This window comes from Lepisosteus platostomus, chromosome 7 (assembly GCF_059453375.1).
Source record: "Lepisosteus platostomus isolate fLepPlt1 chromosome 7, fLepPlt1.hap1, whole genome shotgun sequence".
Lineage (NCBI taxonomy): Eukaryota > Metazoa > Chordata > Actinopteri > Semionotiformes > Lepisosteidae > Lepisosteus > Lepisosteus platostomus.
In genome coordinates, this window is record NC_142617.1 from 1020390 (window position 1) to 1046190 (window position 25801).

General features: G+C 44.7%; 2 protein-coding genes across 17 annotated transcripts in view; both read right to left on the reverse strand.

Moving 5' to 3' along the window:
- LOC148657732 (immunoglobulin superfamily member 5-like) lies at positions 1-19720 on the reverse strand. 4 transcript variants are annotated; one of them, XM_088638381.1, is made up of 11 exons: positions 19549-19718; positions 17853-17936; positions 17224-17269; positions 16511-16590; positions 14263-14571; positions 10585-10884; positions 9782-9919; positions 6561-6594; positions 5013-5110; positions 4455-4525; positions 1-3593 (listed from the first exon to the last, which is right to left on the reverse strand). In XM_088638381.1, exons 4-11 carry the CDS (start codon positions 16554-16556, stop codon positions 3483-3485), a joined length of 1107 nt encoding a protein of 368 aa, XP_088494507.1. In that variant the 5' UTR covers positions 16557-16590; positions 17224-17269; positions 17853-17936; positions 19549-19718; the 3' UTR covers positions 1-3482. The 4 variants fall into 4 exon arrangements, with proteins under 4 accessions (XP_088494507.1, XP_088494509.1, XP_088494506.1 ...); XM_088638383.1 differs by lacking the exon at positions 17224-17269 and having other exon boundaries at positions 19549-19720; XM_088638380.1 differs by lacking the exon at positions 19549-19718 and having other exon boundaries at positions 17853-18085.
- sh3bgr (SH3 domain binding glutamate-rich protein) overlaps positions 18754-25801 on the reverse strand; it is a 9296-nt gene continuing 2248 nt past the window's right edge. For 2 of the 13 annotated variants that reach the window (XM_088638385.1, XM_088638390.1), the window contains 7 exons: positions 24897-24935; positions 22893-22919; positions 22078-22104; positions 21719-21745; positions 21152-21181; positions 20216-20277; positions 18754-19509 (listed from right to left, as the gene is read on the reverse strand). In XM_088638385.1, coding sequence (XP_088494511.1) covers positions 20254-20277; positions 21152-21181; positions 21719-21745; positions 22078-22104; positions 22893-22919; positions 24897-24935 — 174 coding nt within the window. In that variant the 3' untranslated portion in view covers positions 18754-19509; positions 20216-20253. Of the gene's footprint in view, positions 19510-20215; positions 20278-21151; positions 21182-21718; positions 21746-22077; positions 22105-22892; positions 22920-24896; positions 25718-25801 lie in introns of those variants that run through there. The other 11 variants (XM_088638387.1, XM_088638396.1, XM_088638386.1 and 8 more) reach the window with 9 other exon arrangements.

A 25801-nucleotide genomic window follows, 5' to 3' on the forward strand; every position in this document is an offset into this window, starting at 1 on the left:
TGCATATGAAACATGGTTTTATTTATTGCACAAAAACATTTCAAGTTATTTCACACAAGAAGCAAAGTTTTACCTTTTAAAAGTCTGGTAAATTGTGCTGAAAAAGTTGCATCATTTTCATTGTGAAATATGAAAAAGGACTGTAGAAACAACATATACATTGAATATGCTTATGAGGACATAATATAGCTATTTTAAGGTGAAGCAAGTGATATTAAATTTACTTGGCTAAACTCATAATATCCTAGTACTGTTAGAATCAGCAAATCAGCTTATAAAATGGGAAAATGGATTTTAAAATTAAAATTTAAATAAATACACAGTAGAAATGATGGACGAGTTTAATCTCTTCATGGATACTGTACCTAATAAAAAGCACCACTTTCCTCCATCTGGAATGATCAGAGATTATAGACAGACCAAGCTACCAAAATCTGATCTCTCACCAGATCCATCCCACCCCCCGCAAATATTCTGCTTAATTAGGCAGGTCTGAGAGTGCACAGATCTCCTCTCACACACAGACCCACATCAATTCGTCAGGCTCAGCCTGTGAACAAAGTCCACCGCAGTCAGAAGATCATAGGAGTGGTTGCAGGCAAGACAAGGCTCATCTAGCTTGTTTGGTAGTTAGTAGCTAATTCAACTGAGGATCACATCCAGGGATCACATCCAGGGCATGTGTTGCAGGAAACTAAATGTTATTAAAGAAGGGCAAACAAAATACTGAAATAAACTGTAGCCCTAAATAACTAATTGCTTACTGTTGCACACAGGCCCAGTGAATGAGGCACAGATTTTGATTTCATTTTGATTTACACGTAGGATGCTTTCCTAAACAGATTGCTTTCACAGGACCTTATACAAGCAGACAATTAACCAGAGTGGGAAAACTAATAAAATAAATCATCCGGGCTGTCCCTGATCTACAGCACGAGCCAGAGCACGTGGGCCTGCAGGCGAGCCGGGCACTGTCACAGGGAGGGCTGTAGAAAACCACCTGCCAGGGTGACCCCTGTGGCAAAGATAGCTGGGCTTGTGAAGTGGTTGTGCCAGGTATGACAGGTACAGAGTGCACCTGTGTAGATGATCTGTTCCAGTGTGTGATGTAGTGCCATCCAAGGGAAACGCACTGAAGCCAAGCTTCTGGACGACTGGCTCCAGAGAGGCTCTGTGCATGAGCCTGCCCCGCCCTGCCCCGCCCCGCCCCGCCCTGCCCCGCTCTGCAGTGCAATCTGCAAGAAAATTTGACGACATCTGCTGATCGCTATGAAAGGACAATCGAGGTTCTCCTGAAAGCAGATCAAATAATAAAAACTTGACTCAGTGGGGAGGAGCACAGAGTGATGACGCCAGTTCAGAGATGGGGGTTATTAGGAGGCCATGATGGGTAAAGGCCAGAGGGAAATTTGGCCAGGTCACCGGGGTAACACCCCTACTCTTTTCGGGAAACACCCTGGGATCATTAACGAACACAGAGAGTCAGGACCTCAGTTTTACATCTCATCTGAAGGATGGCACGTTTTACAGTATAGTGTCCCCATCACTATATAGGGGCAGTAAGACCCACACAGACCACAGGGTGAGCGCCCCCTACTGGCCCCACCTCTTCCAGCAGCAACCTTAGCTTTCCCAGGAGTCTCCAATCCAGGTACTGGCCAGTCTCACACCTGCTGAGCTCCAGGGGCTGCCTGCTGTGAGCTGCAGGGTGATGTGCATGAAATTTATACACAGCAGTTATAATACAAGCCTGAGCTTATACACAGCCTTGCATGTGGTGGTGGAAGCACTGGGGAGTTCTTTCAGCTGAGCCCTTAACCAGTCCTAGAAGTCTTTGGAATCTTGCGAACCATGTGAGCCAGCAACTGCGATCACCAGCACCAGACCGGGGGAGGGTTTGAACACTGGGTTTCCCTGCTACACTGCGGGTGAGATAATGAGTCACAGCTGGAGTGATCCACTCACTCCTCTCGATCATCCTCGCCTGCGTTTAAAGGGAAGGACTGGTTCCACATGCAAACAACTAACTGATAAAGAATGGGGAAAAAATGATACTCCAATGATACTTGATACCATGAGTAACCATTTAAACTTGGTTAAGTGGACCAAAATGAAGAATATACTAGGTTAGAACATTTTAAAAGACCTGAAATGTCTTGGAATTTTATTTTTATTATTATCTTAAGATGCAAAACACAGGAGGATTTAATGTTCAGCTTTGCACAAACAAAAGGTTTCTAGCCAGCACACTCCAGGAATGCGAGTTGTGGCTTGACTGTAGCTCTCGTTTTCGTAATAAAGATCACAATCAGCTGGTGTGTGACATGGAACAGTGAGGAACAGCTGCTGGAGGGCAGAAACTGCAATGTGCACACAGTACAATGGGTTTAGAAACACATAATGAAATGTTGCAACATAATCTGAGGTCTCATTAGCAGCCAGTAATGGCCTGCATTTTTCTGGTTTGATCACTGGGGTATGGCCATTCCAAGGAATAAATGTAGCAGTAATTAAATAATGGCACTTAACAATAATTTGACAGATGATGAGGAAAGTAAAGGCAAATTGCAGATCCTTTCTACAGACTACAAACTGATTAGCTCGCTGCTCTTCGTGTGGTCAGTAGTGTAGAAGGGCATGCGGTGGAGAGGTGCTTAGTGGGCTCTTCTCAGATTGTTTAAACACAACACACAACCTGAACAAGTCACAGCTCCCGGTCCCTCCCTGCCATGATCACACGAGCCAGCTCTGGAGTAGAGTCACTTAATCACCGCAGTAGAGCCATATGCACGCTTTTGTCTGGCAAGGGAAGCCCTTGATTTTAAAGAGGTGTCAGGGCCCTGATTTTATGAGCTGCCCACAGAGCTGGGGAAACAATCTTTGCAGAAAATAGGCATTTAATTTAAAAAGATGAACAGCCCCCCTGCTCCCATAAAGGAGCCCAGTGGTACTAAAGTAGCCCTTAGCATGACATTTAAAAAATGTACCCAGGTTTATAAAAATATTTCTGGTCATTTCTTGCTGAAGAACAGTGCACTGCTACCTGTGAGATCTCTACGTCACCTGCCTCCAGCCTAGTAACCCTGCAATCAACAGCAGCAACATTTATTTCTAAACAGTACCTCTGGCCCCAGTCTCGCTCCCTGGATGACTATTCCTGTGTGTCCACTCTCTGCGCACTGCACACTGGAGGAGCAGCTGGCATGCCAAGGTATGCAAACCGCAACAGAATACAGGAGGACCATTTGAATTTGCTAAGACCACACAGTACAAAACCTGCTCAGAGCACGCAGCCAGAGGAGGGTGAGACGAGGGTGACTGTAGCCCTTTCTGTGCCAAAAGAAGAGAACTGTGGAAGCTCACAATGGAGGAGGGAAAGGAGAGACGGTTTTGATCAATTTCATTACGGCACCCCAGCCTGACCTGTGACCTTGCACAGGTCCAGGTCTCTGTGTCCAGCTCCTGTGCACACTGTCCTTGAGTCAAACAGAGGTGACGTGCCTCACTTTCTTGGCACCAGCTGGGTAGACCGAGCCTGTATAGTTGGTTTGCGAAAAATTTGAATTGAAATTCCCTTGAATTACATCAGGTATCTGCAAAAGAAAAAAGTGAGAAATACAATGAAAACGTTTCCTCTGAGCACTTACTGTACAACAGTAGAGTCCTGTTAAAAACCTGGCACGCACACATGAAAAGAAAAGTGAAAACTGTAGTGAACCAGAGGTAGTTGTGGGAAAACAGAGTAAACAAAACACGGAGACACGGGAACGTGTGAGAATTGTGGTGAAGTACACAAGTGCACACCAGACAGAATTTGTCACAAGGAATTTATGTGTTATCATACACACAATACAGATCAGTTTTTCACCATAGCAGTTCTTTCACTGGTAAGTTTGTGGGGCATTTTTGGGTGCAGTGACAAGCAATAAAACTTGAACTGAGAAGTGGGATCTCCCACGTGTCTCAATCAGCAAAAGTAGACCCCTCAGGGTGGGCTGGGGGTCTCTCCTATCAGGGAAACCGCTATCCTGCCACCTGCTGGGCACAGTGAGGCTGGCAGTACGACCAGTGAGAGACCCGCTGCGCCTCCAGTCTGCACAGACTCTCCTGTCAGGCCCTTTCCAGGAGATTCCAGTGTGGCCCGGACAGGTCTGCATCTTGCACGTACTCATTCTCCTTGGGAATGGTACAGGAGACACTGCAGTGAAGAGGAGTCTTTGAAAAAAACTGGTGACTCCCAATTGGATGGTTACATCAACAAAAATATTAGTAGTGTCCAGATGTCTAAGTGAAACAATTTTAAGGGATAGCTAGACAGATTAAACACTGCCCGCTGCATGCCTGTTGACCTGCCCAGGCACAGCAGTGTCCAGTCTGCTGTCCTCGTCAGTGAGCCCATCACTGGTGTCACAGAGAGCTCTCTGAATAATTGAAGCACCAAAAGCTTCTGTTACCTCCAATCCCTCCATGGAGTTTTTCTGGTTCCTGTTACTGTTGCTTAGAGCGTAATCATTATAGTAATGACCTGTGAAATAAAAATTTACATTTTAGATAAGACTTCAAAATCTCTTCAGTGCTCACACTTAAACCGATGACGAACGTACGTTGTATGGGATAATGATGATGATGACGAATGTATGTTTTATCTGATGATGATGATGATGATGGATGCATGCGTATTTTATCTGATGATGATGAATGTGTGTTTTATCAAAAAGTCTGCTTCTCTTACCCCTTTCGTATTTCTTATTGCACCAAATTATTTCTTCTTGACAGCTCGCTGCTGTAGTCCACACTTGGACAAATTGCCATGCTAGCTAAAATCAGCCAAAACAAAACAGCTTCCTGCAAAAACTATTTCTCAAAGCTGGAGGAAAATAATCTGAGTTGGAAAAATGGAGGCAGCACAATCCTCTGAAGCCAGCTGGTGACCCCATCTGTGTAGAGTTAACATTCAGTGCACATAGTCTCACTGGGCTCTCACGTCCCTCCAGCACAGACCCCAGTCTCACCTGCTGGAGTGTCCTCGGAGAATCCCAGGTTGTTCTTTCCCTGGATTGGCAGTGTCTGTGGGGCTTGTCCATTCTGTGCTCTCTGCTGTGAGTCTTTTCTGTGAAAACAGGGGCAGCCTGGGTCAGACCAGCTGGATAGCAAGAACTAGAACTTTAGCAATGCCAAAGGTTCAGGGTCAAGACAGTGAAGAGAGCCAAGGTGAGGTACAGTGATGTTGTGATTATTGAGATATTGTTCTTTACTAACGCCAAGTATCACATCACATTTGAACCTACACAGTGTGGGTGATGTTCTGCCCCTCAGCATGCTTCCAGTTCTTCTGTTTTGAACCTTTATTCACTATATTGTTGTGAAGTTATGGACCCTAAAACTTCCTGTTCAAAATATTATTTGCATCATGCACAATGAAGCCCTAAAAAAGTACATATATAAAAATATCAAAACATCGTTCAAATGAATCTGCATTGTTTCAAGGATGCTAGCAGACATGGCACCCTCGATGAAACTGCGATCGTTTTTTCGAAGTGCTTGGTTCCAGATAGAAGGGCTTGTTCGCTATGCTTGAGTAATTCCTCCAGCCCAGCAGCTTGTCGCCGGGGTCACAGCCCAAGGCATGGCAGAGAGCCGGTGCATGGAGGAGGGTGAGTTCTACACTGGGCTCAGATTTTCCTAGGGGAAAACACACACAAGTAGCCACACAGAAGGCCAAAACACAACCAATGCAAGTCTCGAGGCCCCTTCATTTGTTTCTCGGTACATCTGAGAGCAATCCTTAATCAAAAGGGACTAAGCAAAGTCCTCAGTGTCTCTTTTTCAGACTGTTAGGACTGAAGACAACAAGGACAGCGCAAGGTACTGAAGGTGATTGGGGTGACAATTCACATTTCAAGCAGGATAAGCAGACACATAAGGACAAAGCTACATTGGAGCGGTTTCAGATTAACGATCCTGTGCATTGTAAGAATCTGTGGGACGTTTTGGGGAACACTGCCCATAAACAATTCTCAAGACATGAGAAAGCTCAGGCAAATCTGCCAAGAAGATTGGACAAAAATTGCACCAAGACAGTGTGCAAAGTTGGGAGAGTTGGTAAAACTGGTGGCTGTAATTATAAACCCTAACCCTAACCCAAAGGTGCCTAAATATTGAGTTCATGGGTCTGAATACTTAAGCAATCAGCATCTTTAATCTTTATCTTTAGTATTTGCTTACATTTACTGTAACTTATCTTACCCTTCAAAGTCTTTAGTTTGAACATTCAAGATTTGAATAAAATATGATCTTATTAAAAACACTTTCATGCATCATTTTGTAATTTCACAGAATGGGACATTATAGAAAGGGTATTCCCTGACTGTAGGGAGTGAATATTTGTTATCATTCACAACTTGCATCAGGCCCTGATTGATTTATTGTAATTTTAATACCTAACATACTCATAGGGTTTTGGATGTGGCTAGTGGGGAGACCTGACAGTGAAAAGAAGTAGAGTCTTTCAGTGCTTCTGAAGCTGCAGACCATGTCAGTCAGCCAGGAAATTCACTTGCCTTGTTTCCTCCTCATAGCTCTCATATCTGGGTTCTGAAAGAGAATGAAATATGGCTTTAATATAGAGGATAATTGCATGATTTGTCTTGGGATTCATAAAGTTTCTTTTTCCGAGTGTGTGTGTGTGAGCATGAATTAATACGATATAAAAGGTTTAATAACCTCAAGAGAAACAGCCTGATCTGGATGAAAACGACACCACATTTCTCACAGGCTTGCCCCTGGCCCTTTGGCTATATCTATTGTCTCCGTATCAAAATCTATTTCAGCAGATGTTGCTTTAGATATGCACAACTGCAGTCCGCAGGCGGTCCTCAGTCCCAGTAGAAGAGACGGCTCTAACCATGAATGAATCGCACCGCAGGGGCACGCTTCTCCTCCCCCCCGGGTTCACGAGGAGGTAAGAGCGCTCACAGAACGGCACGGCAGGAGGGGACTGAAGGGCTGGGTCGTGTTGAGAGGAGCACAAAAGAAAGATCCTTGGAGGAGCAGAACACGATTCGAGATGTCTCCCTGGGCTACCAGCCTACAACGTCCAATTGTGTGGTTGTGCCGTGTTCTAAAAATAACGCAAGTGCAGTGTTCTGTCAGTAGGTTACAGACAGGCTTGACGTGAGTCATCTACTGCATTTCCGAAGCAAGCTGTGCTGTTGAGGGAGCATGTCAAGCTGGAACTGCACTGTGTGAAATTCAAGTGAAAATGGTTTGGGGTGCTATATCTAGGAATTCTGATTATCTAAGAAGTGTGATGTGATATTTGCAATAAACTAATTGAGCTAAACAAGACAGTCCAAAAAATGTATGCATAAACCGTAGAACAGTTTTGGGCTACATTTTGTTGAAGTCATTTTGAACTTGTGTTTAGGTGTGTATACCTGTCTAAAATTGGAACTCAGCACAAAGGCATGTCCTTGATTTTCTCTAGTCCTCAATCTGTCACAGATATTAAACCAGTTTAATACATGACTCACAAGCACGTCTGTTATCACAGACATACAGGAAGCTTCACTGCTGAGGACACCTATCCATTTGGGATGGCTTTATAAGACTCAAGGAAACATCTTAACAAACCTGCTACCTGGCCAAAAAAACTGCAGGTTCTTTGGCTCACAGGAGGCTTAGATCTCAGCAGTAGTAAGTAGACACAACTTTCCAGCCTTGCTTGAGATTCATGTTTTTTATATATGTTTTTGTGTATCTTTTATACTGATGTAGGTTTAAAGGATCCTAATAAAACACCTCACCCAGATCCATTACACTATAACTTTAGTTGCATGGTAGATAGGTCCTGGCAACAGCTATCAATAACGTGTGCTGTAGATCTGGCAATACTGTCGCACACAACAGCCTGTGAAGTCCTACGTCCTTTTCTTCAGAGCTGTAGCATTTGAAATGAATTTTACTTAGCAATGCTGAAACTGTTTTGTTTTCATCAATGCAATTATATAAATTATATATATTGCAATAATGCAAAAAATGTTGTTTTCTTTAGAGCAATTATGTAAATCTTCTCAATACAGGTCTTTTCTTGACCACACCATTCCTGTGGAACTCAGAGTGTAAGTATTAAAAAATTGTTTTTCAAAACATATGTCAGATGCTAACAAGCAAAGGGCTCAGTTGAGTTGAGTGGAAAGGGAACACTAGTAAGTATTGCCTAAAGTGGAATTTAAAATCCTAGTTTAGTACTCCTGCAAGTTAAGCTTTGTGGAGATCCTCAAATCTGCTAAGGCCTTCACAGCTCACAGCGTGGGCCTGAGCTGCAGCTCTGCTCTGAGCTGAGCTGTGACGAGTGCTCGAGTGTCATGTGATGAGGATCTCTGCCACTGCAGTTGTTTCCTTCAGGAGCTCGACTTGAAATCAGGCTCACAGAGGCAACACAAGGTACTGGTTCTGAGAAGGACCAGTACCTCCGGATCACACCTCAGCTTCTTGCCTGCGTAAAAACCTGATTCCCAGTCCAGGCGCCTGTCTCTTCCAGCTTTCATGCGAACTCTGCACATTCTTATTTGATTTTAATGAATCTTTTATTGAACTTTTTTATAAAAAAATCACTTCAGGTCTTAAATAGTCACAGAAAACGATGTGATCCCTGTGCCTGGGGCCAGTTTTCAGAGTTTCAGGTGAAACGATTAGATCACAACATCACTAAAAATGCGGACTATGGGAGCGTTTGACAAGCGTTCCTCCCACCTCTTTCCATACATCATGACATAATAATCAATTAGGTACTATTTAGGAAAGCATGAAGGAACAATAATCTTAAACCTTGTTGAAACAAAGATCTGGTCATTCCATCCTGGAAATAATACCTTCAAAAGAGATTATCTGTGAAACTAAGCCTTGATTAACTGGCTAAATTATGAGTTCAATAATGAAACAAATTACAAGCTCAGCTGGAACAAAACCCAGAAGACACAATTTTACTGCAGGACCAGGACATTATACAGCTGTCCCACAAAAGAGCCACAAAACTGCAGCTGTTCGGGCTCTTCTGCGCCACTCAGCTTCTGGGAAGCACTTTCAAATGGTGTTACATCCCCAGTGAAATCCAAACATGAATATTTTTTACACTTCCCATAAAGGGAAAAAATGAGTCATTGAGTAATTCCTCAAGAGATACACAGAAGCAATTCTGTAATAAACCCACATCTTTAGGGTGGTAAGCCTGCCCTCCTGGGTTGATTATTTGGGATGTAGCGCCACCTGGTGGTGGGGAGCCGACACTAACTTTTCTTCTCCAAGAGCGCTGGGTGCTGACGGGCCTGTTTTAATTTTCGCCGCACGGACCACAGCGAGAGTGTATTAAGATTTGATTTACAATATGATTTAAAACGCCAAGAGCTGCTGATTGAGGGCTGCAGAGCATTAAAGGGACTCAGCAATGTTGAACTTCCGTTCAGTTACCATTACTTTTTTAAAATAACATCCTTAACCAATTTGGTTAATTGAATTAACTGGCAATCCATGAGACACCGACATAGTGAGTTCTTCAGTTTTCCACAGAAGACGGGTATTGAATACATTTCTAACAAAATATCGCTTTACTTTTTGAAGTTGTGGGTGTAAGTATTGCAATGGAGTTTAAATTGTCCCCTGCATAAAAAACATTTGAAATATCCAACAGGACCATGAATTACTATCATTATCGGTTTTCTGGATTGAGGGGAAGATTCCCTGGCCAGGGAAAACACTACAAAGAAACCAAGAAACTACTCACTGGGTCTGCTTTTCCTTTTGCAACAGAACACAATCAGAATGATGAGCAGCACCAGCAGAATGGCAGCCGAGACGGACACGGTGACTGCTATCAGCACAGTCCTGTCGATCCTGGGCTGGCCGGGGGCTGGAACGAGAACTGGGGGAGGGCGAGAGTCAGACTTTGGCTGGGGTCAGTGTGTCACACTCACTCACGACAGAACTCCACAGGACGCCCTAGCATCGCTGTGACGTCACCTCATCCACTCATCTCTGGTATTCGGCTTGGCCTGTTTTGGTTTGGTTTCATTTTCATATGACCCCTGTGTTTGCGACTGTGCTTCGTTACGGGCTTTGCCTATCCAGACTTATCGTGGATTGTTTCCCTCGTCACCGATTTCCCCGCTTCTGGGCTCAAACCTGCTACATAGACTGTTGCTCTGCTTCAGATAAGAGCAGCACATTACCCAGTCTTGTGAAGAGGGACAGGAGCCACAGCTAGAGACTGGTTTAGCTTTAGCGTTGGGTCGGGGGGAGCACAGACACTTGGTCATGGTGAGGGTTGAGAGCAGGATTGGCTGTAGGGGTGCATTTAAGGGTAAATCTGGATTAAAGTTCAGGTTGAGAGTTAATGTTCGTGTTAACTCCCCATCCCGCCCTTTGGTAATGACAACACTGCATTATAGACGTCTGAGCACTCCTCACTACAAGCACGTTCATCTTGTCTACACGGTGATGTTTACTGTAAGTGCACACAGCTGGAGCTCGTCCGGTAGAAGGGGAATGAAGGGAGGCGCCAGCGCTCCGCCCAGCTACACTGCTCACCTTCCGTCACAACCAGGGAGGCGTTGACACGGAGAGGGGCGGCCAGGGCGGGGATGGAGGCCTGGCACTCCACTGTGAGGTTGTGGGTGGGGGTGACGAGCAGGGTGCTGGTCGAGACGTACAGCCCGGTGTCATCGATGCTGCTCTCAGTGCTGTAGCCGCCTGGGTCAGCGGGCGAGCCGTCCAGCATCCAGGCCATGCCAGGAGAGGGGTACCAGCCCCTGGCCCGACACAGGACGGTGGCGGACTGGTTCCACTGCACCTCCAGGCTGTTGTTCAAGATCTCCAGCCCACCCGGCACTGGAGACAAACACAAGCAACACTGAACAGCTTCATGCACACTCACTGCTTTGTGGCCTTTTCTGTTGTGGCGGTCTATGTTTTGTTCCTGTGTATCTGTGCAGTGGCTCTGTGGCTCTGGATCTGTGCCTGTAGCTGGAAGGTTGCCGGTTCAAATCCCACAGCCGGCAGAGGAATCTTACTCTGCTGGGCCCCTGAGCAAGACCCTTAACCCCACCTGTTCCCGGGGTGCTGTGCAAATGGCTGACCCTGTGCTCTGACCCCAAGTTTCTCTCTCCCTGTCTGTGTGTCTCATGGAGAGCAAGTTGGTGTATGCAAAAAGACAAATTCCTCATACAAGAAATTGTATATGGCCAGTAAAGTGATCTCATCTCTTACCTGCACTACCAGCTACCAGGCCTTCAGTACTGTGTGCAAACTTGTTATTGTAACAGTCACCAGCTGGGAAGGTATGCACTCTTTGCTCATGACTAACACACTCTCATCAGATCACAAGCAGACGCTCTCCTTGCTACCAGTGTTAAATGTAACTGTAACCAAAATAAGGCACATGACTAATGAGTGATCTTTCTCAGTCATGTTCTCGCTGTGCTACTAATCCTTTAAAGGGTAGTTTGATCACTTGCAGCTCAGAGTTCCTTGGAGGTTTTTCTTGGATGACAAATGAGACCTGGGAAATGCAGAGCAGCTATAAGAGAGGTCAATCGGAATAAAATAGAAAGAAAATTGAGCGGTGTGTGTAATGCTACAGTTTATAAAATGACTTAACATGGCAAGCAAATGTGAATTCAAACATCAGAATAACTCCAAACAACAACAAATGCTTATAGGACTGAAGCACTTCTGGTGACCTTTACTGGAAATTAATGCACCTTGTAGTCTTTGCTTACCACTCATTTTTCTAAACTTGGCATGCTGTTAGCCCAGATGCAGTCTCATTTTAATCAAATTCAACTTGCATGTTTCAGAGACTATTAAAAATGCAGACATGCAGCACTATAGACAGAGGATGAAAAATAAATCCTGACAAAGCAATTTGGACAGCAGGGAGATTGTCTCTCAGAAGAATCCACATTAATGACTGCGCTGCTGTCAAAACTCTGGCGTATCTATTAATTCCTCTATTCCACACAGCTTTTCTGATACAGTGGGGATTATTTATAAATCTACTAATAATACTAATAAATTATTAGTAAATGACAAGGATGACAGTCTAAGTGAGGCGTCATCCTTCTTGGTAGAACAGGCTGGTTTATTTTTTAAATAACATATTGAGGAGTAAATAAAGGTATGATTCCCTCTATGTATTCACCAACTGCTAAATGAATTGATTAGCAGTGAAAGACTTTAAAGCTTGCTGTTTTTCAAAATGACCCAGCTCTCTCAACTTCCATTGCCTCATGAAATTTGAGGGTTTAAATACAACATTTAATCTCTAAGAAGGATGACCTCTGTCTTCATTAATTCTGCTTTCCTCTCTTTCTCTCACACTTGAGGAGTGTTAAAAGCCCGTTTGCTGCTAATTTCTGCATTACATCATGGGCTCGATTGCTTTACAGCTGGGTTCCCCTGTGTTGGCAGTTCCCACTATGAAATGTAGTAACTTACATACAGATTCATACAGGATAATGAGAATGAAGTTAAAAAGCAGGCTTACTTCTTCGAAAGATTTGTGGATCCTATCCACCAATAAATTGAAATGAATGTTCCACAAATCACCAGCTCACTTGCTGACTGTTCACTTGCAATGCCAGGATGCACATTTAATTAAAAAATCAGTCTGTATGGAAAGTTCTTCTGGTCCTTTGATGAAGTATTTTATCTACCATATAATATTGTTAATGGCTATTCAAGACAGCAGGAATGCGCGGCACCGTCAATACTGAGCCCCACCAGGTAATATATTAAAGGCAAAGGGTCATTGCTTTGTTTTCTCAACATCTCTTCTTCTCCCCAGAGTGTCCTTCTTGCTTTTAGCTTAGATCTCACCTCTGAGCACATTAGTTTATAATACAGGAAATCTGAGTTTGCATCTCAGTGATCCAAGTAAAGCTCTCGAAAATGATCTCCCAGACAGTCATTCCTCCCAGACTTTCACTAGAAACTCACCCCATGAATAAGTCCTGCATCTTTACCTGAATGTACACAGCACAGCAAACCATTGCATTCATTCTGCACAACAGGCCCTCAGCTCTCCTGTTATCCCTTGGCGTGTGACTGAGGGCACAGAGGCTGCAGGACCTGGCCACATCTGCAGAGCGAGGGCTGAAGGAAGCTTCACGTTACCAGTCCATACCGAAAAGGCATCAGTGCCCATCTACTCGGCAGCTCACCTTCAGATTCCTAGCTTGAGAGAAGCCTGGGCTATTAATGACTCTCCAGAGATGGACTAATTGGAATACGAAAAAGTAATGCATTATTTTTGAATTCTTATCACTCAACTAAATTCATAATTTATCAGTATGATTACGAGCTTGATATTATTTCCATAACCATTACTGTAGGTCTGGTTTGTTGCCCATACTTATGATGAATAATCACACTACTTAACAATTTCATCTTCATCTGCATGTCTGGGAATAGAATTTGGCACATTGATAAACATTCCTGCTCTATTAGTTTACTGTGCAGGTAGGGGCGTTTTGTTCTTTTGGGTGCGAAAGCTCGCTCCAGACATGACAGATTTATTTGCTTGAAAAAATGTACGTTATTGCTAAACAGTATTTTTTTTGGTATGGCATGGTAGACAGTTTGTAAAAACAGCGTTAATAGTGCAATAAATCAGTGCATACATGGAATTCATATCTAATAAAGATCAGTGAAAGGCACACAGCCCACACTCTGTAGCTCTACCCCGTGATGAGGTATTTCTCCCACTGAGGGGGGTTGACTGTGCAGACAACTGCAGTGAAGTACAGTAAATCTTGGGAAGAGTTACAGTGCTCCCCTGGCAGTCCTGGCTGAGAGACAGTATTTCTTATAGCACCATCAATCTCCACCTGACCCCCACAGCTCAGGCTATGCTAATGAAGGGACCTGAGGCCTCAGAACCGTTTCCACGGCGGTCTCGCCCCGCGGGTCAGAACCGTTTCCAGGGCAGACAAAATTGCGGCAGTCCTGGTCAGCACACGCAACATAGCCGCCACCATAGAGCCCCCAGGGTCATACTCTTCTGTTCCAGAGCTCTGTGTCTCTCACCACATGCAGAATGCACCGACTTCTTTTTCCCTCACCTGTCTTTTGCAACGTGACAATTAGATCCACAATCTTATTCAAAACCTACATGCCATTTTTCCTAAAGTACTGAGGTACTGAGTATAAAATAAATCCATTGCATTTCCTTGCTATCGCATTGGCAATGAGATCCAAACAACCCACCTTCGACAGACAGAGTGGCGTCCTTGTTCCCCGCGTTCAGCAGCCCGCAGGTGAGGGGGCCGCTGTCCTGGCGCGAGACGTTGTGGATGATGAGCTCGGAGGTGAAGGTGTCCAGAGTGGTGTAGTTCTGCACGTCGTAACGGTCAGAGACTCCCACGGCCCCCACCTGAGGCATGATCGTCAGCACAGGCACATCCTTGAGCTCCCAGATCAAGGCCAGCCAGTCCTTCGACACAGTGCAGTTGAACTTGGCGGTGCTGCTGAGCAGCGCTGTGGCGTTCTGAGGACCTTGAAGGAACTCGGCAGCACCTGTGCACACAAGGAAGTGACCATCACTGGTCTTTGCATGACAAATGTCTGCGGGGCTTCTTAACTCTGTTGCATTATCGTCCCTGCTACTTCAGTGCTGCTGAACACACACTCGAGAGCCCCGGCTGAGAGTACGATGCAGGTTCTGACCTCGTCAAGCCCAGAGGCGCCAAGGTGTTGAAGCAGTCACATTTCTAGCCCAGTACGTCCCTAGATTCTGCCTTGGGCTGATATGGGCTTTTTAAAAATATCTCCTGATCGAGAGTGCAGGATGGGTGTGTCTGAGGCCCCGAGACGGCAGGGCGCTCTGCCTTGTGGTGTTTCTGCTTGCTGTAGGGGCGGACAGGGCACTGTCTTGACTCTGTCCCACAGGAAGCACGCTGCTGTGTATTGGGCAGGATCCACTGAAGAAAAAACCATAAGTGGCTGGTAGGTCACCCAGGGATATGGAGAGAAATATTAGTAAATGTCAATCAGTCTCGACTTATTAATTCATGGCAATTGTACAGCAGACATTAAACATAACAATCCTCAGAATCAGATCAGAAATGAGAGCAATAAAAAACTAATAGTGGGAATAGACGCAGCGGTACGCCATCAGCAGCATCATTAGTTTGTCCCCAGACATGACCAGAATGTGTTTATAAGGCAAAACGTCCAGCTTGGAGCTGCAGGTGCTGTCTGCTGAGCTCAGAGGCTGAGGGAAGATCTCTAAGGCACAGGCTCTGCCTTCGACGGGAACCTTTCTGGTCGCTAAACAGCAGCTGCAGCCGCTAGGCGTGGCGTCGGAGGGAGTCCCGCCCTGAGGGCGAGGTCTCGGCCAGCGTCTAGAGACTGTGTTTACTTCCAGAGCAGACAGGTTCTGATTAAGAGGAAATCGACCAAAGCGAAGGAGCATTAATAATGGAAGGGAGATAAACAAGTGCAGAGTGTGGCCATCAACCTTCCTCCCCAAGTGTCAAACTTTTCCCACGGATTAATTTAAATGGCTCTTCTGTAATTAAGTTTTGTAATTGCTATTGTATGGGACAGAATACAAATGGTTTTCCTGTGGCATTTGCGCAGCGTTTAAATCAATCCCCAGGGCTCAGACTCTTGTGCAGCCACAATCCTGCATTCATCTTTGTGCTTGAAAGCCACACGGAAGTTTTCTTATCGATGCGCAGTTCTGCTTCTACACTTCTCTTATTAAGTGGCAGCAGAAAGAAGCCAGTCCAGCCCAGTCCTGATGTCATTGAGCTCTCAGAGCACCAGAGGTATGTAGAGGCTGGGGGAGGATCGACTACGTGTAGGAGACACACCCACTTAACCAGTCGCCAGTCAACGTAAAACCTGTGCACTTCTATAAAGCTCGAATACACCGGAGTTACTTCAGATTCCGGCCCAACATTGGTATTTCATTCTGATATTCACAGCAATGTGGTCACAGAATCTATAGCGGTCTTTCCTTTATAGGCAAAAATGATGAAATTGTGCTTCTGAGCAAACAAGCTGAGAATCTCAGAAATGTAAGCCGTTACAGCACAGTTCTAACAACCCCATTGCTCACCTTCGGCTGCAAGAGTGACAGTGCGCTGTGCATTATGGGCTTTTCAGGACAGCCTTGACATCTCAGTGGACATGTTGCTCGTCCCCTCTTAAATGCTCTCCGTTTGTATGTTTTCCTGATATGATTCCACCTTTCAGTTATTTGGATTGACTTGGTTTCATGTCCACGGTTTGGTCTGAGCAGCCTTGTGTGTTTTTTTGTTAAAAAATAGGCAAAATCAACAAATGCAAAAGGCCAGAAGAATGTGTCTTTAAATCATCCAAAATGAATAACAATATTTAATGACAAGGGGACACTGGAAATAACTGTCTGAGTGAAGGAGGAAAGAGTTAATCCCTGTGAAGGAGACGGGTATGCTGGAGGACTCATCCCTGCAGGTTTAAAGCTCACCTACGGCTGAGGGCAGTAAAACAGCCAGGAAGACAAGGCTGCGCATGGTGTCCCAGCACTGCTCATGCCAGAGTCCGGAGCTGAAAGGAGAAACAGGCAAGAAGTGGGGGAGAGAACAGCTCCAGACCTCACAGAACCTGTCACTCCCTGCTATTGTCCTGCATTGCTGGGAATGTAAGCATGCTGCTTCAAGATCAGGATGCCTGCAAATATCCAATATCCAATATGCTCTGCCTGAAATATTATCATAACTAAATTGACATTCCAGTTTTGCTCTTTTTAACACACTTGGATAGATGAGGATTATAAATAATTCACACTTTTAGAGTCCATGGAAATCCGTGACATGAACATTAAATTTGTGATGATTCTTAATGAATAACACTCCTGCTGCAGTGCGAAAACTATTAAATGTTAACAATGGTAATATTTTATTGTATCCCCGTGAAATCTTGCTTAACCAAATAAGGATCTCCACAGCACTTTTTATCTGTGCGCTGCAAATGGATTTCTGCACTCTGAAAGCAAATGCAGACTGCAGGTTCTAACATATGGATTGAGATAAGATGCATTATTAACACCCATTTCAGTGAATCTGCAGAGTCCACAGAGACGCTGGCAGGTCTGTTAATTGTGAAATTAATGCAGATACGTGCTCAGAAATGCCAGGAGGTCCTAATCTACTTTCCCCCATTATGAAAAATAATTTTTACCTTTCAGTTGCGAGATGCACAAAGACAACTTCCTTTAAAATGACCTCTGAGAAAAAACCAAAGAAAAAGCTCACATACTGAGCACATCTGAGTCTCAGGTCATGATTATATTCCACTGACGCACTGTGCAAATAGGTTACAGAAAGTGCGTTGATTATTGCCGCAGTCCTCCATTTTAAATTGTCCAGCTTTACTTGTAAAAAAAATATTGACTGAGCTGGAAACATGAAAGAGGAACGGCCTTCTCTAAACAGATGGCTTCTATCAGAGAAAAGATCAGGTGACAGAAGGTGACAACTGCAAAACCAAAGCTAGCCTTTATTAGTATCAAGGTAGAAAGATGTGCTTTGCTTTTTATTCGCTTTAATCTTTGTACCTTTTCAAAATGTATGTCTATTAGTTGATCATGTTTGATCATTATCAAACAGCAAAGCTATACCAAACGAACTGCTGCAAACTGAGAAACGCTCTTCTCCAGCACTGCCAGCAATCGAGTCAAAAGGGAACACCAGCTCCAAGCCAGGGTGTGTGCTCTCAGAAAAAACAGCTTTCTTTTCTTTATCTGAGACGTAAAAAAAACAAGTAGACGCATTTTCAACAGGATGGTGCTCTCTGGTTAGCAAACCTACCTTTTATGTAGGAGCTTTATGACAGCTCACAGGAAAGATCTGCTGGTGAAAAACGCTGCCGACGCAGATGCAAATCAAGGATGTCTAAGTAGAAAAACAAAAAGCTTCAGCGTGCCATGTAGGAGAGCGGGCTAATGCCTTCAGGTTCACTGCTGTACTAAAGAGGTCAAAGTCCATCTTCCTGCTGTAATGATTAACTACAAATATGCAACATGAATGGACACACAGAAAGCAGCTCCCCTCTCTTGTGAGGAAGCCAGCAGGGAAACCCTGTCCTTTACCTAGTTTTGCATGTGCTAACCAGCTGAAAGTCGATGGCCACCAACTAGACTGTAAAAGCTGTACCATGATGTCATTCAAGGTAACCTGTCTGCTGGAGAGATTACTATTTCATGTGCATTCTGCCCATCTGTCTCTGCACATCCCCACCCAAATCTCATTCAAAGCACTGAATTGAGGGCAGGGCGCTTCGCATGTGGCTCTAACAGATGCATGTCGTCAATATTGCACAGGCACTACTAAGATAGCAATATGTCAAAGGTGTGTTTCTTTAGGGACCAGTAAAAAGGTATCAGCATATGTGCAATCAGTTTTTCAGTGAGATCCAACTTACTCCAGCTGCATTGCATTTGCAGGTTTTTCATTATTTTGATGCATCCTCTTGTATTGTAGTTGAGGCTCAGACAACCATTAATATATTCAGGTTGCTGCATGGTCTGAATTGATTTAATACTCAGAACCCATTGGGATGCTGGTATGAATTCATGACTACATCTGGATCCAAACACCCAAAGGTTTAACAGGCTGGTTTCTTTATGGATATACTGTATCACAGCATGTTTTCTTTCCCACAACACTTCATCTCTGTCTGACAAACATACCCTGTCCTTGAAAACCAACATCTCAGTCACAAACTTTATTGACATTTTTTACATACAAGGAGAACTGAAAATGAAGTTACCACGTTAATACATCCAACATAAGTATGCATAATTTAAACTGACAATGCTATTTAGGGAGCAGAGATAAGGACGGAGACACATCACTAGGAGAGATAAGTGAAAGTCTAATTGCACAAAGCTGGGAAGCACACAAAACTCAACAAGTGTCTTATAATTGAACCAAACATTTGACATAAAAGTCCTGAGAGATTTTGTGCTTCTTCAGCTTAGCCTGTGCAATTGCCCATCACAGAGGTGCAGCTGTCAAATGAGCATGATGACCTAACCTAAACACTGATTAGTACATAGTGCCTGTGACAGCCCACGAAGGACATTAAGTCATTTTGTGATGCAGTGCCAGTGATAATAGTTAACTACATTTGAGAGCAACATGTGTGCGCACGAACATCGAAGAGCAATAACAGTTGTGTCTTCAGGGTGAACTGAAGAGCTGCACAGAACACAGCACAACTGATAGCACAGCCCCCATAGTGCACTGCAATCTGTGGCTACACTCTAAGCCTCCTGTCAGAGCTGCACACGTGCCTAATTAAGTCATCCTGAAGTCTGCCTCCCTACACAGTGAACAGAGACAAATCCATCATTGTGCTGAAAAGTGTTTTGGAGAAACAGCTTGAAGTCTTCCACGGCAGGGGTGTGGGGTTTCCGGATGCCTGCTGCTGAGCCACAGTGCTGATCCGCAGGTGGTCGGGCCTCTGCCAACCGGAAAAGACAGAAGGAACAAGACAACTTACTGCGCCTGCGCCGAGACCCGAGGAGCACCGCTGACCAGACAGAACTACCGCGACAACTCTCTGTCCCTGCTGCCACACAGTCTGGCACACGGTGCCTGCAGCAGGAGCGCACACCTGCCCCATCAGCTTCCGCAGTTCCTGCTCAGACAAAAGCCTGACCTCACACTGAGGTACACTGCCCTTCCCACCACACCTCCGCCAAGCAAAGAGCGACGTCAGCAACACTACACACACTCGCACTCACACGCATGTTCACACGCACACACTTCTCAAGAAGTGCTGCTCCCTCATGATTCCACGCACCACAGCATGGAAAGACTTTCCCAGGGCTTGAAGTTGCACCTATTGCACCTAAGTGCTATTTATTTCAGAATGGGCACTTCTTTGTGTATTTGCACCTCACACCTGCGACTCTCTTTTCCATCACTCTAGGAAAAACGCCCGTCGTTCTTTCAAATATTTCAGTTAATTTTTCTTTACTTTATCCAAACAATAAGAAAGTTTATATGTCTATGCACGGAGGTGCACTAATTCAGAAGTGTTGTTCTCTGTTAATTTGTTTTACAAATCCCAGAAACTAGACAAACTGTCTTCTTCCCTATCTTCTATCGCCACCCAGTGGCTCAAATCTGCAAGCACGTGGCCCAGATGGGCTGGCCGCCATTACCTGAGGGGCAGCAGACAGAGGCCCCAGCCCCGACAGCATTAAGAGTCTTCCTCTGCTTCATCCTGGGCAGGAGAGGAAAGGCGAAAATGAGGGCTGGATGTCAATCACCGTCTTCAAGATACGCGACTGAAAATACTTGAAAACAGGACAAATTAGTTCACAGGCTTAAAGAGAAACTCTCCGAGATTTAGGATACTGACTTTTATCAGCCAAAAAGAAAGTAATGAGTTTTCTGCAGGCTGCTATGTAGGCACCTTGTTCTGCTTTTAACCCAATCTATTAACACAGTCTTTAGCTCCAACACACAGACTATTGTTTCCCTTGAGTTTGTGAAAAAAAGGGTTCTCACAATGAAGACTAGGTAAAAAAGAATGGATATATGATCATATTTCATAACTCTCCATGAAACCCGAGAGAGCTATTTAAACAATTCTCAGTCTGTTTGAGAAAGGTGGAGCGCAAAGCGAGAAGCAGCCTGAAAATCACACCAAGAACAGGAAAACCCTGTGACATCGTTTTCTGACAAGGAGCCCATGTGTGAGTCTACGGCAGTTCTAAACCAAAAGTCTGAAACTCACTACATGAAGAAATGATAAAAGCATTTTGGTGAATTCTGGCAAACTAGTTGTTGTTTTTAAAAATATAGAAAAGGGTATTGAAGCAATAAGACTTGTAAGTCACTTGGCCGTAAACCTTTCCAAGTACAGACACAATGTGGGGTCTCAGACTATAGGGTACAATGGCGGTGATACAGATGTGAGGCGCCCAGGAAGCTGTGATACAGGTGTGTCACTCAGGAAGCTGTGATACAGATGTGTGATGCCCATGAAGCTGTGATTCACACACAGCATCAGGGCACGGCAAGTGCAATTCTACAGACAAACAGACTTTGCAGATTGTGACAAATCAGAGTGGCTGATAGTTGTTTCATTCTACCTCTGCTTCTATAGCATCATCTTCTTCCTCCTGAAAGAGAGACAGAAAGGAGATGTGGGACACGAAGGGTGCTGGCGAGTGCAGAGGAGGGAGAAGTGAGGGTGTTAAGATGCAGTGGGATCTCACAAGAAGGGAAGGGTCACAAGAGGAGGAGAAACCACCCAGTCAGGACTTTAAATCTTCACATCTCGGTTCTCATACTGTACATCGACACAGGACTGTCACACAATAAGTGAGATTTTTACCAGCAGAGATATGATTATTCACCTCACCAACAGGCACCATCCTCAAAGTAGTTAGATTAGTGATAGTCATGGAACTGCACTCATTCCCAATTCACAAGCAGACAGGCGTCTGTCTCCTGGCACATGGACTAAGAGTGAGAGGGGGAGTGGCTGACCAAGTGTCATTAAGAACACTGCACAGCTGGAATCCCATACACAAGGTTCATGTCGTTAGATCAACCACAGCAGATCCTCTTTGACACTCCCAACACAGTCGTTCCTGCCCGATTCTTCCAAACACGACCAAACCGTGCACTGAGGCGTGAGCGCGAGAGAAGACTACCTCTGTCAGAGGCGCCTCCTCTTCGTCCTACAGGAGTGGGGGCCCAATCAGAAAGAAGTGGCGCCGCAGCGGAGAGCAGAGAGAGACAGTGAACACGCAGGAAGGGACAAGAGAGAGAGAGCTAAGAGACGAAAGCTGAACGCTTTCTTTATTCTGCAGGTCAGCAGTGACAAGAGAAAAACCCACAACACTCTCGAGACAGACGCAGCATTTGGAGGCTTCATGCATTGGCCAGGAACAACACCCAGAGGGCGATTAGAGGTGACGAAAGAGGCGATTACAGTGGCATTTTCAGGGAGAGAGGAGCAAAAGAGTTCTGAAGACACAGGCAGGCAGACGTTAAAACCCATATGAACTACCTCCGTAACAGGCTGCTCCTCTTCTTCCTGCGACAGGGAGGCACAAGAAAGAAAGAGCTGATTTTAGCAAAGAAGCTACGTACAGACAGACAGAGAGGGCAGAGGGCAACACGAGGAGACCCAGGGCAAGCAGGGATCACTGGGAATGAAAACAGACAGGGAAAACAGCAGGCCAGGACTTCACATCATGCTTTTCCCAGTTTTTCAGAGCACACTGGATGGCTGCTCAGACACTGGAGACTCATACACCTGGCATCCAGGGTTACAGCTGCGAAGCACTGGGGCGCTGAGTCATGACAAATCTCAGGTGACACTGAGCTCATAGCAGAGGAATTCGGTTTAGCGAGAAGTCAAGTCTGAAGCTCAGTGATGGCGAACAGATGAACAGACAAGGGTAAGATGTCTAATTAGAAACCAGGGCAAAATGCATGTGAGTTGTTTCTGACAAACCATTAGGAAGAAAGGAAAGTTAAGGCTTAGATTATGAGCTGGAAATAACCTGCTTTGTAGGCTTTCAGAACTAAACAAATCATAATAAGTGCATTGATAGGATGGTAAAAAGGAACATTCAGCAGTGATTAAATGCATGTTTGTTTACAACAGTCAGATTACTACTATGCAAATGCTTTCGTAATGCTTATTTGAGTGTTAAAAGACTGTTACACATTTAAAACTAGTATTTATAACCCTGAAACAAAAGTATTGTTAATATGAAAGGAGCCAGAAGACTGTGGTGACTGTAGGAAGAGAAAGGAACCAGGGTGTCTAATTTTCTAAGGCTCAGCAAAGCAGCACAGCAGGCACACGGACATCACCTCGCTGACTCGCAGCTCGTCTTCCTCCTGGAAAGGAACACAGCGTCAGGACACTGGGGGCCACAAGCGTCTGTGACAGGAGTGGGGCTGACGATGGCCGAAGGCGAGAGGGACATGGCAAAGGTGTGTGCCACTGAAGGGGAGCGGGCGGACTCACTGGCCAAAATACCTGCAACCCCTCATGTGTCAGGCTCCACGAGGGTTCAGAAATATACACAATCCCATGGCTTCCATCAGGTACTGAACTATTTGCAGCCCAATCCCACAACTTCCATCAGGTTTCGAACTATTTGCAGCCCAATCCCACAACTTCCATCAGGTTTCGAACTATTTAAAGACCAATGTCATGACTTCCATTAGGTTCTGAACTATTTACAGCCAATTTACAGCCCAATGCCATGACTTCCATCAGGTTGTCTAATATTTACAGCCCAATCCCATGACTTCCATCAGGTTCTGGACTATTAACAGTCCAAAACCAATCTTCTAGCACGGTGGCCTTCAGAACAAACTGTAATGAGGATGACAGCATCAGGGACTACACAGCACATCGCACCTGTTCCCCCACTTTCCAGTGGGAGTGAGATACAATTTGGTAGTTAGTAGCTTATTGACCCATCCAGCTGCTCCTTAAAAGAGTATCGACTTCAATGTTATTGGCTGGGTAGCTTGTTCCATGCTCTCTTTGTGTAACAAAGTGCCTCCTGTTCTCAGATTTAAATGCACTTCAATGTAGAGTCCACTTGTGTTCTCCAGATCATGTTTAAAGATTTTTTCAGACTCATTGGTGTCCATGTCTTGTTCCTCAAAGCAGACATGGTGTGCCATCAGAAGAGTCTCTTCACTTTACTGGGAGAGTACAATTTTGGCCAGTGAGCATAAAAAGAACAAAAAAGTCCCACTAAAAACATGAATGCGTTGGGAAGGAAAGAAGACAAGGTTACAACTGTTCTATTTACAAAACCAGAGCATTTCACCACGTCTTCGATACAACACACAGCAGACAGACAACTGAACTCAAAGCAACCCCACACAACAGGAGAGGAAGAATGGGGTGAAAAGAAAGGATACCTCAGATACCCACCACTCATCTTCCTCCTGGAATGGTGAAGCAGAGAGATAGAAGCAGGGTGCGATATTTACCAAGAGCTACCAGAACGGGCACACAGCACTTGGACAATGGTGAGAGACAGGACTGACAAAGCCATGTTTCAAAGCAGTATAAAGAAATAAATGGTGAAAAAAAAATTATGTTCAATAACACGTTGATTCTGTAATAGAGCTACCTGAACTGATACTTCTCAACAGAGCAGCAGCTTCTGAGAAAAACAGCATTTAAATTAAATACCCTTTTAGAAGTAGTTCTACAAATTCCTTACATTTATAATCTCAATGTGTCCTATACATCACAGCATGTGACCCACGTCATCCACTACTGAAATGCTGTCCCATCCGGGAGACACACAGCAGCTATTCTGCACCAGCAGCCCCACCTGGGAGACACACAGCAGCTATTCTGCACCAGCTGCTCCACTGCACAGCAGATCAGGGGTGTGACACTACTTCAGTGACTGGATTAAGGGGGAATTTTAAAGAGGCCAGATTGTACAAGCCCAGTGTGGAATTCAGCCAGGACACCTGTTATAAACAGTGGCCTGGGACCTAAACCGACTCTGAGGAATTAGAATTAATGTTTCATCTGAAGGACGACACCTCCTTCTGCAGTGTCCCCAGTGACCACACTATGGCATAGGTTTGAAAGTTTTGACTTTCATAATTAATCCTCCATGTCATAAATGAAAGATAGCCATTCCAAAAGAGAAACTCCTCCTAGCAGTCTCTACATTGGCATCAAGACCTTCTTGATGCAGTTTAATGTGAAAGAAGACCTCAGTGTCTGTATCAAGTACAGAGGTTCTCCTCACATGACAAAGTCAGTCCCTGTTACAAACACGTCCCCGAAAGACAGACACCACAGTGAAGCTGCAGACAGTGGTACTGCACCTTGACTTCTTCCTCCTCTTCGCCATTTAGCTCCTCTGTCTGAAAGAAAGAGGAAGAGAGCCCCAGTCAAAGCCCAGAGTTACACTCCAGCCTGCCAGCCTGCTGCAGAACAGAACTGACGAGCTCAGCTACAGGAGTCCTCTTCTACCCACACAGCTCTAGAAAGAAAACTTCTAACTCTTAAATTCAGTGTGTCATGGGGATTGTGATAATTATGAATTATCACACGTGTGCATAATAAGATAACTCTAGTCCCCTCTGCCTCCTGCCCTGTGTTATGCTGTTCTGGTTGGACCATGGACACGAGCACACTGGCAGAATCAGGACTCTGAAAATCCTACACCCCAGAATAGACAGCAAAACATACTGGTCGCTGCCTGTTCTCCCTGAATATCTCCAGAACATGATCAGAGTGCTGAATCTTTCAGGGATTTAACATGATAGTTTATGGGAGTAGGCAGTTTTAAATAGCAGTATTTAATTAAAAATGAGATCACACTATACAGTATAAAGAATTCTGTAACTGCAACTCCCAATGCTGCTCATGTCAGTATAGCAAATCACTGGCGTCCAACAGGATCACTATGAAACAGGGACTCTCATTGCTAACAAGCAGCTCATCTGTCCAACACTGTCCAGAATTACTTTTCATTTCCAGCATTTTACAATCCCCTCCAGCTCCCAGACTGAACAAAACACACAACTTTCCATCTGAGGGACAATCGGTCAAAAAACAACAGCGAAAATGACAGATCTCAGGAAAGACTTACAATGGGAATATCTAGAGCACCAGAACACACTGATAGGTTTACACTCCGCTTCTATAGAAAAACACAAGCTGCTTAACAAAACGTGAAGTCAACCAAATCCACGCTTAAACAACGATGGAAATATAACCCAAACTG

Bases quoted from the DNA above. Each gene is read 5' to 3' on its own strand.
- LOC148657732 (XM_088638383.1), bottom strand. From the start codon at position 16,556: ATGCGCAGCCTTGTCTTCCTGGCTGTTTTACTGCCCTCAGCCGTAG. The intron at 9,920-10,584 runs GTGAGCAGTGTA...GCCCTCCCCCAG, and splicing joins CTCCCTGGTTGTGACGGAAG to TTCTCGTTCCAGCCCCCGGC. The intron at 3,594-4,454 runs GTAACAGAAGCT...TTTCTTTTGCAG, and splicing joins ACTCCATGGAGGGATTGGAG to ATACCTGATGTAATTCAAGG.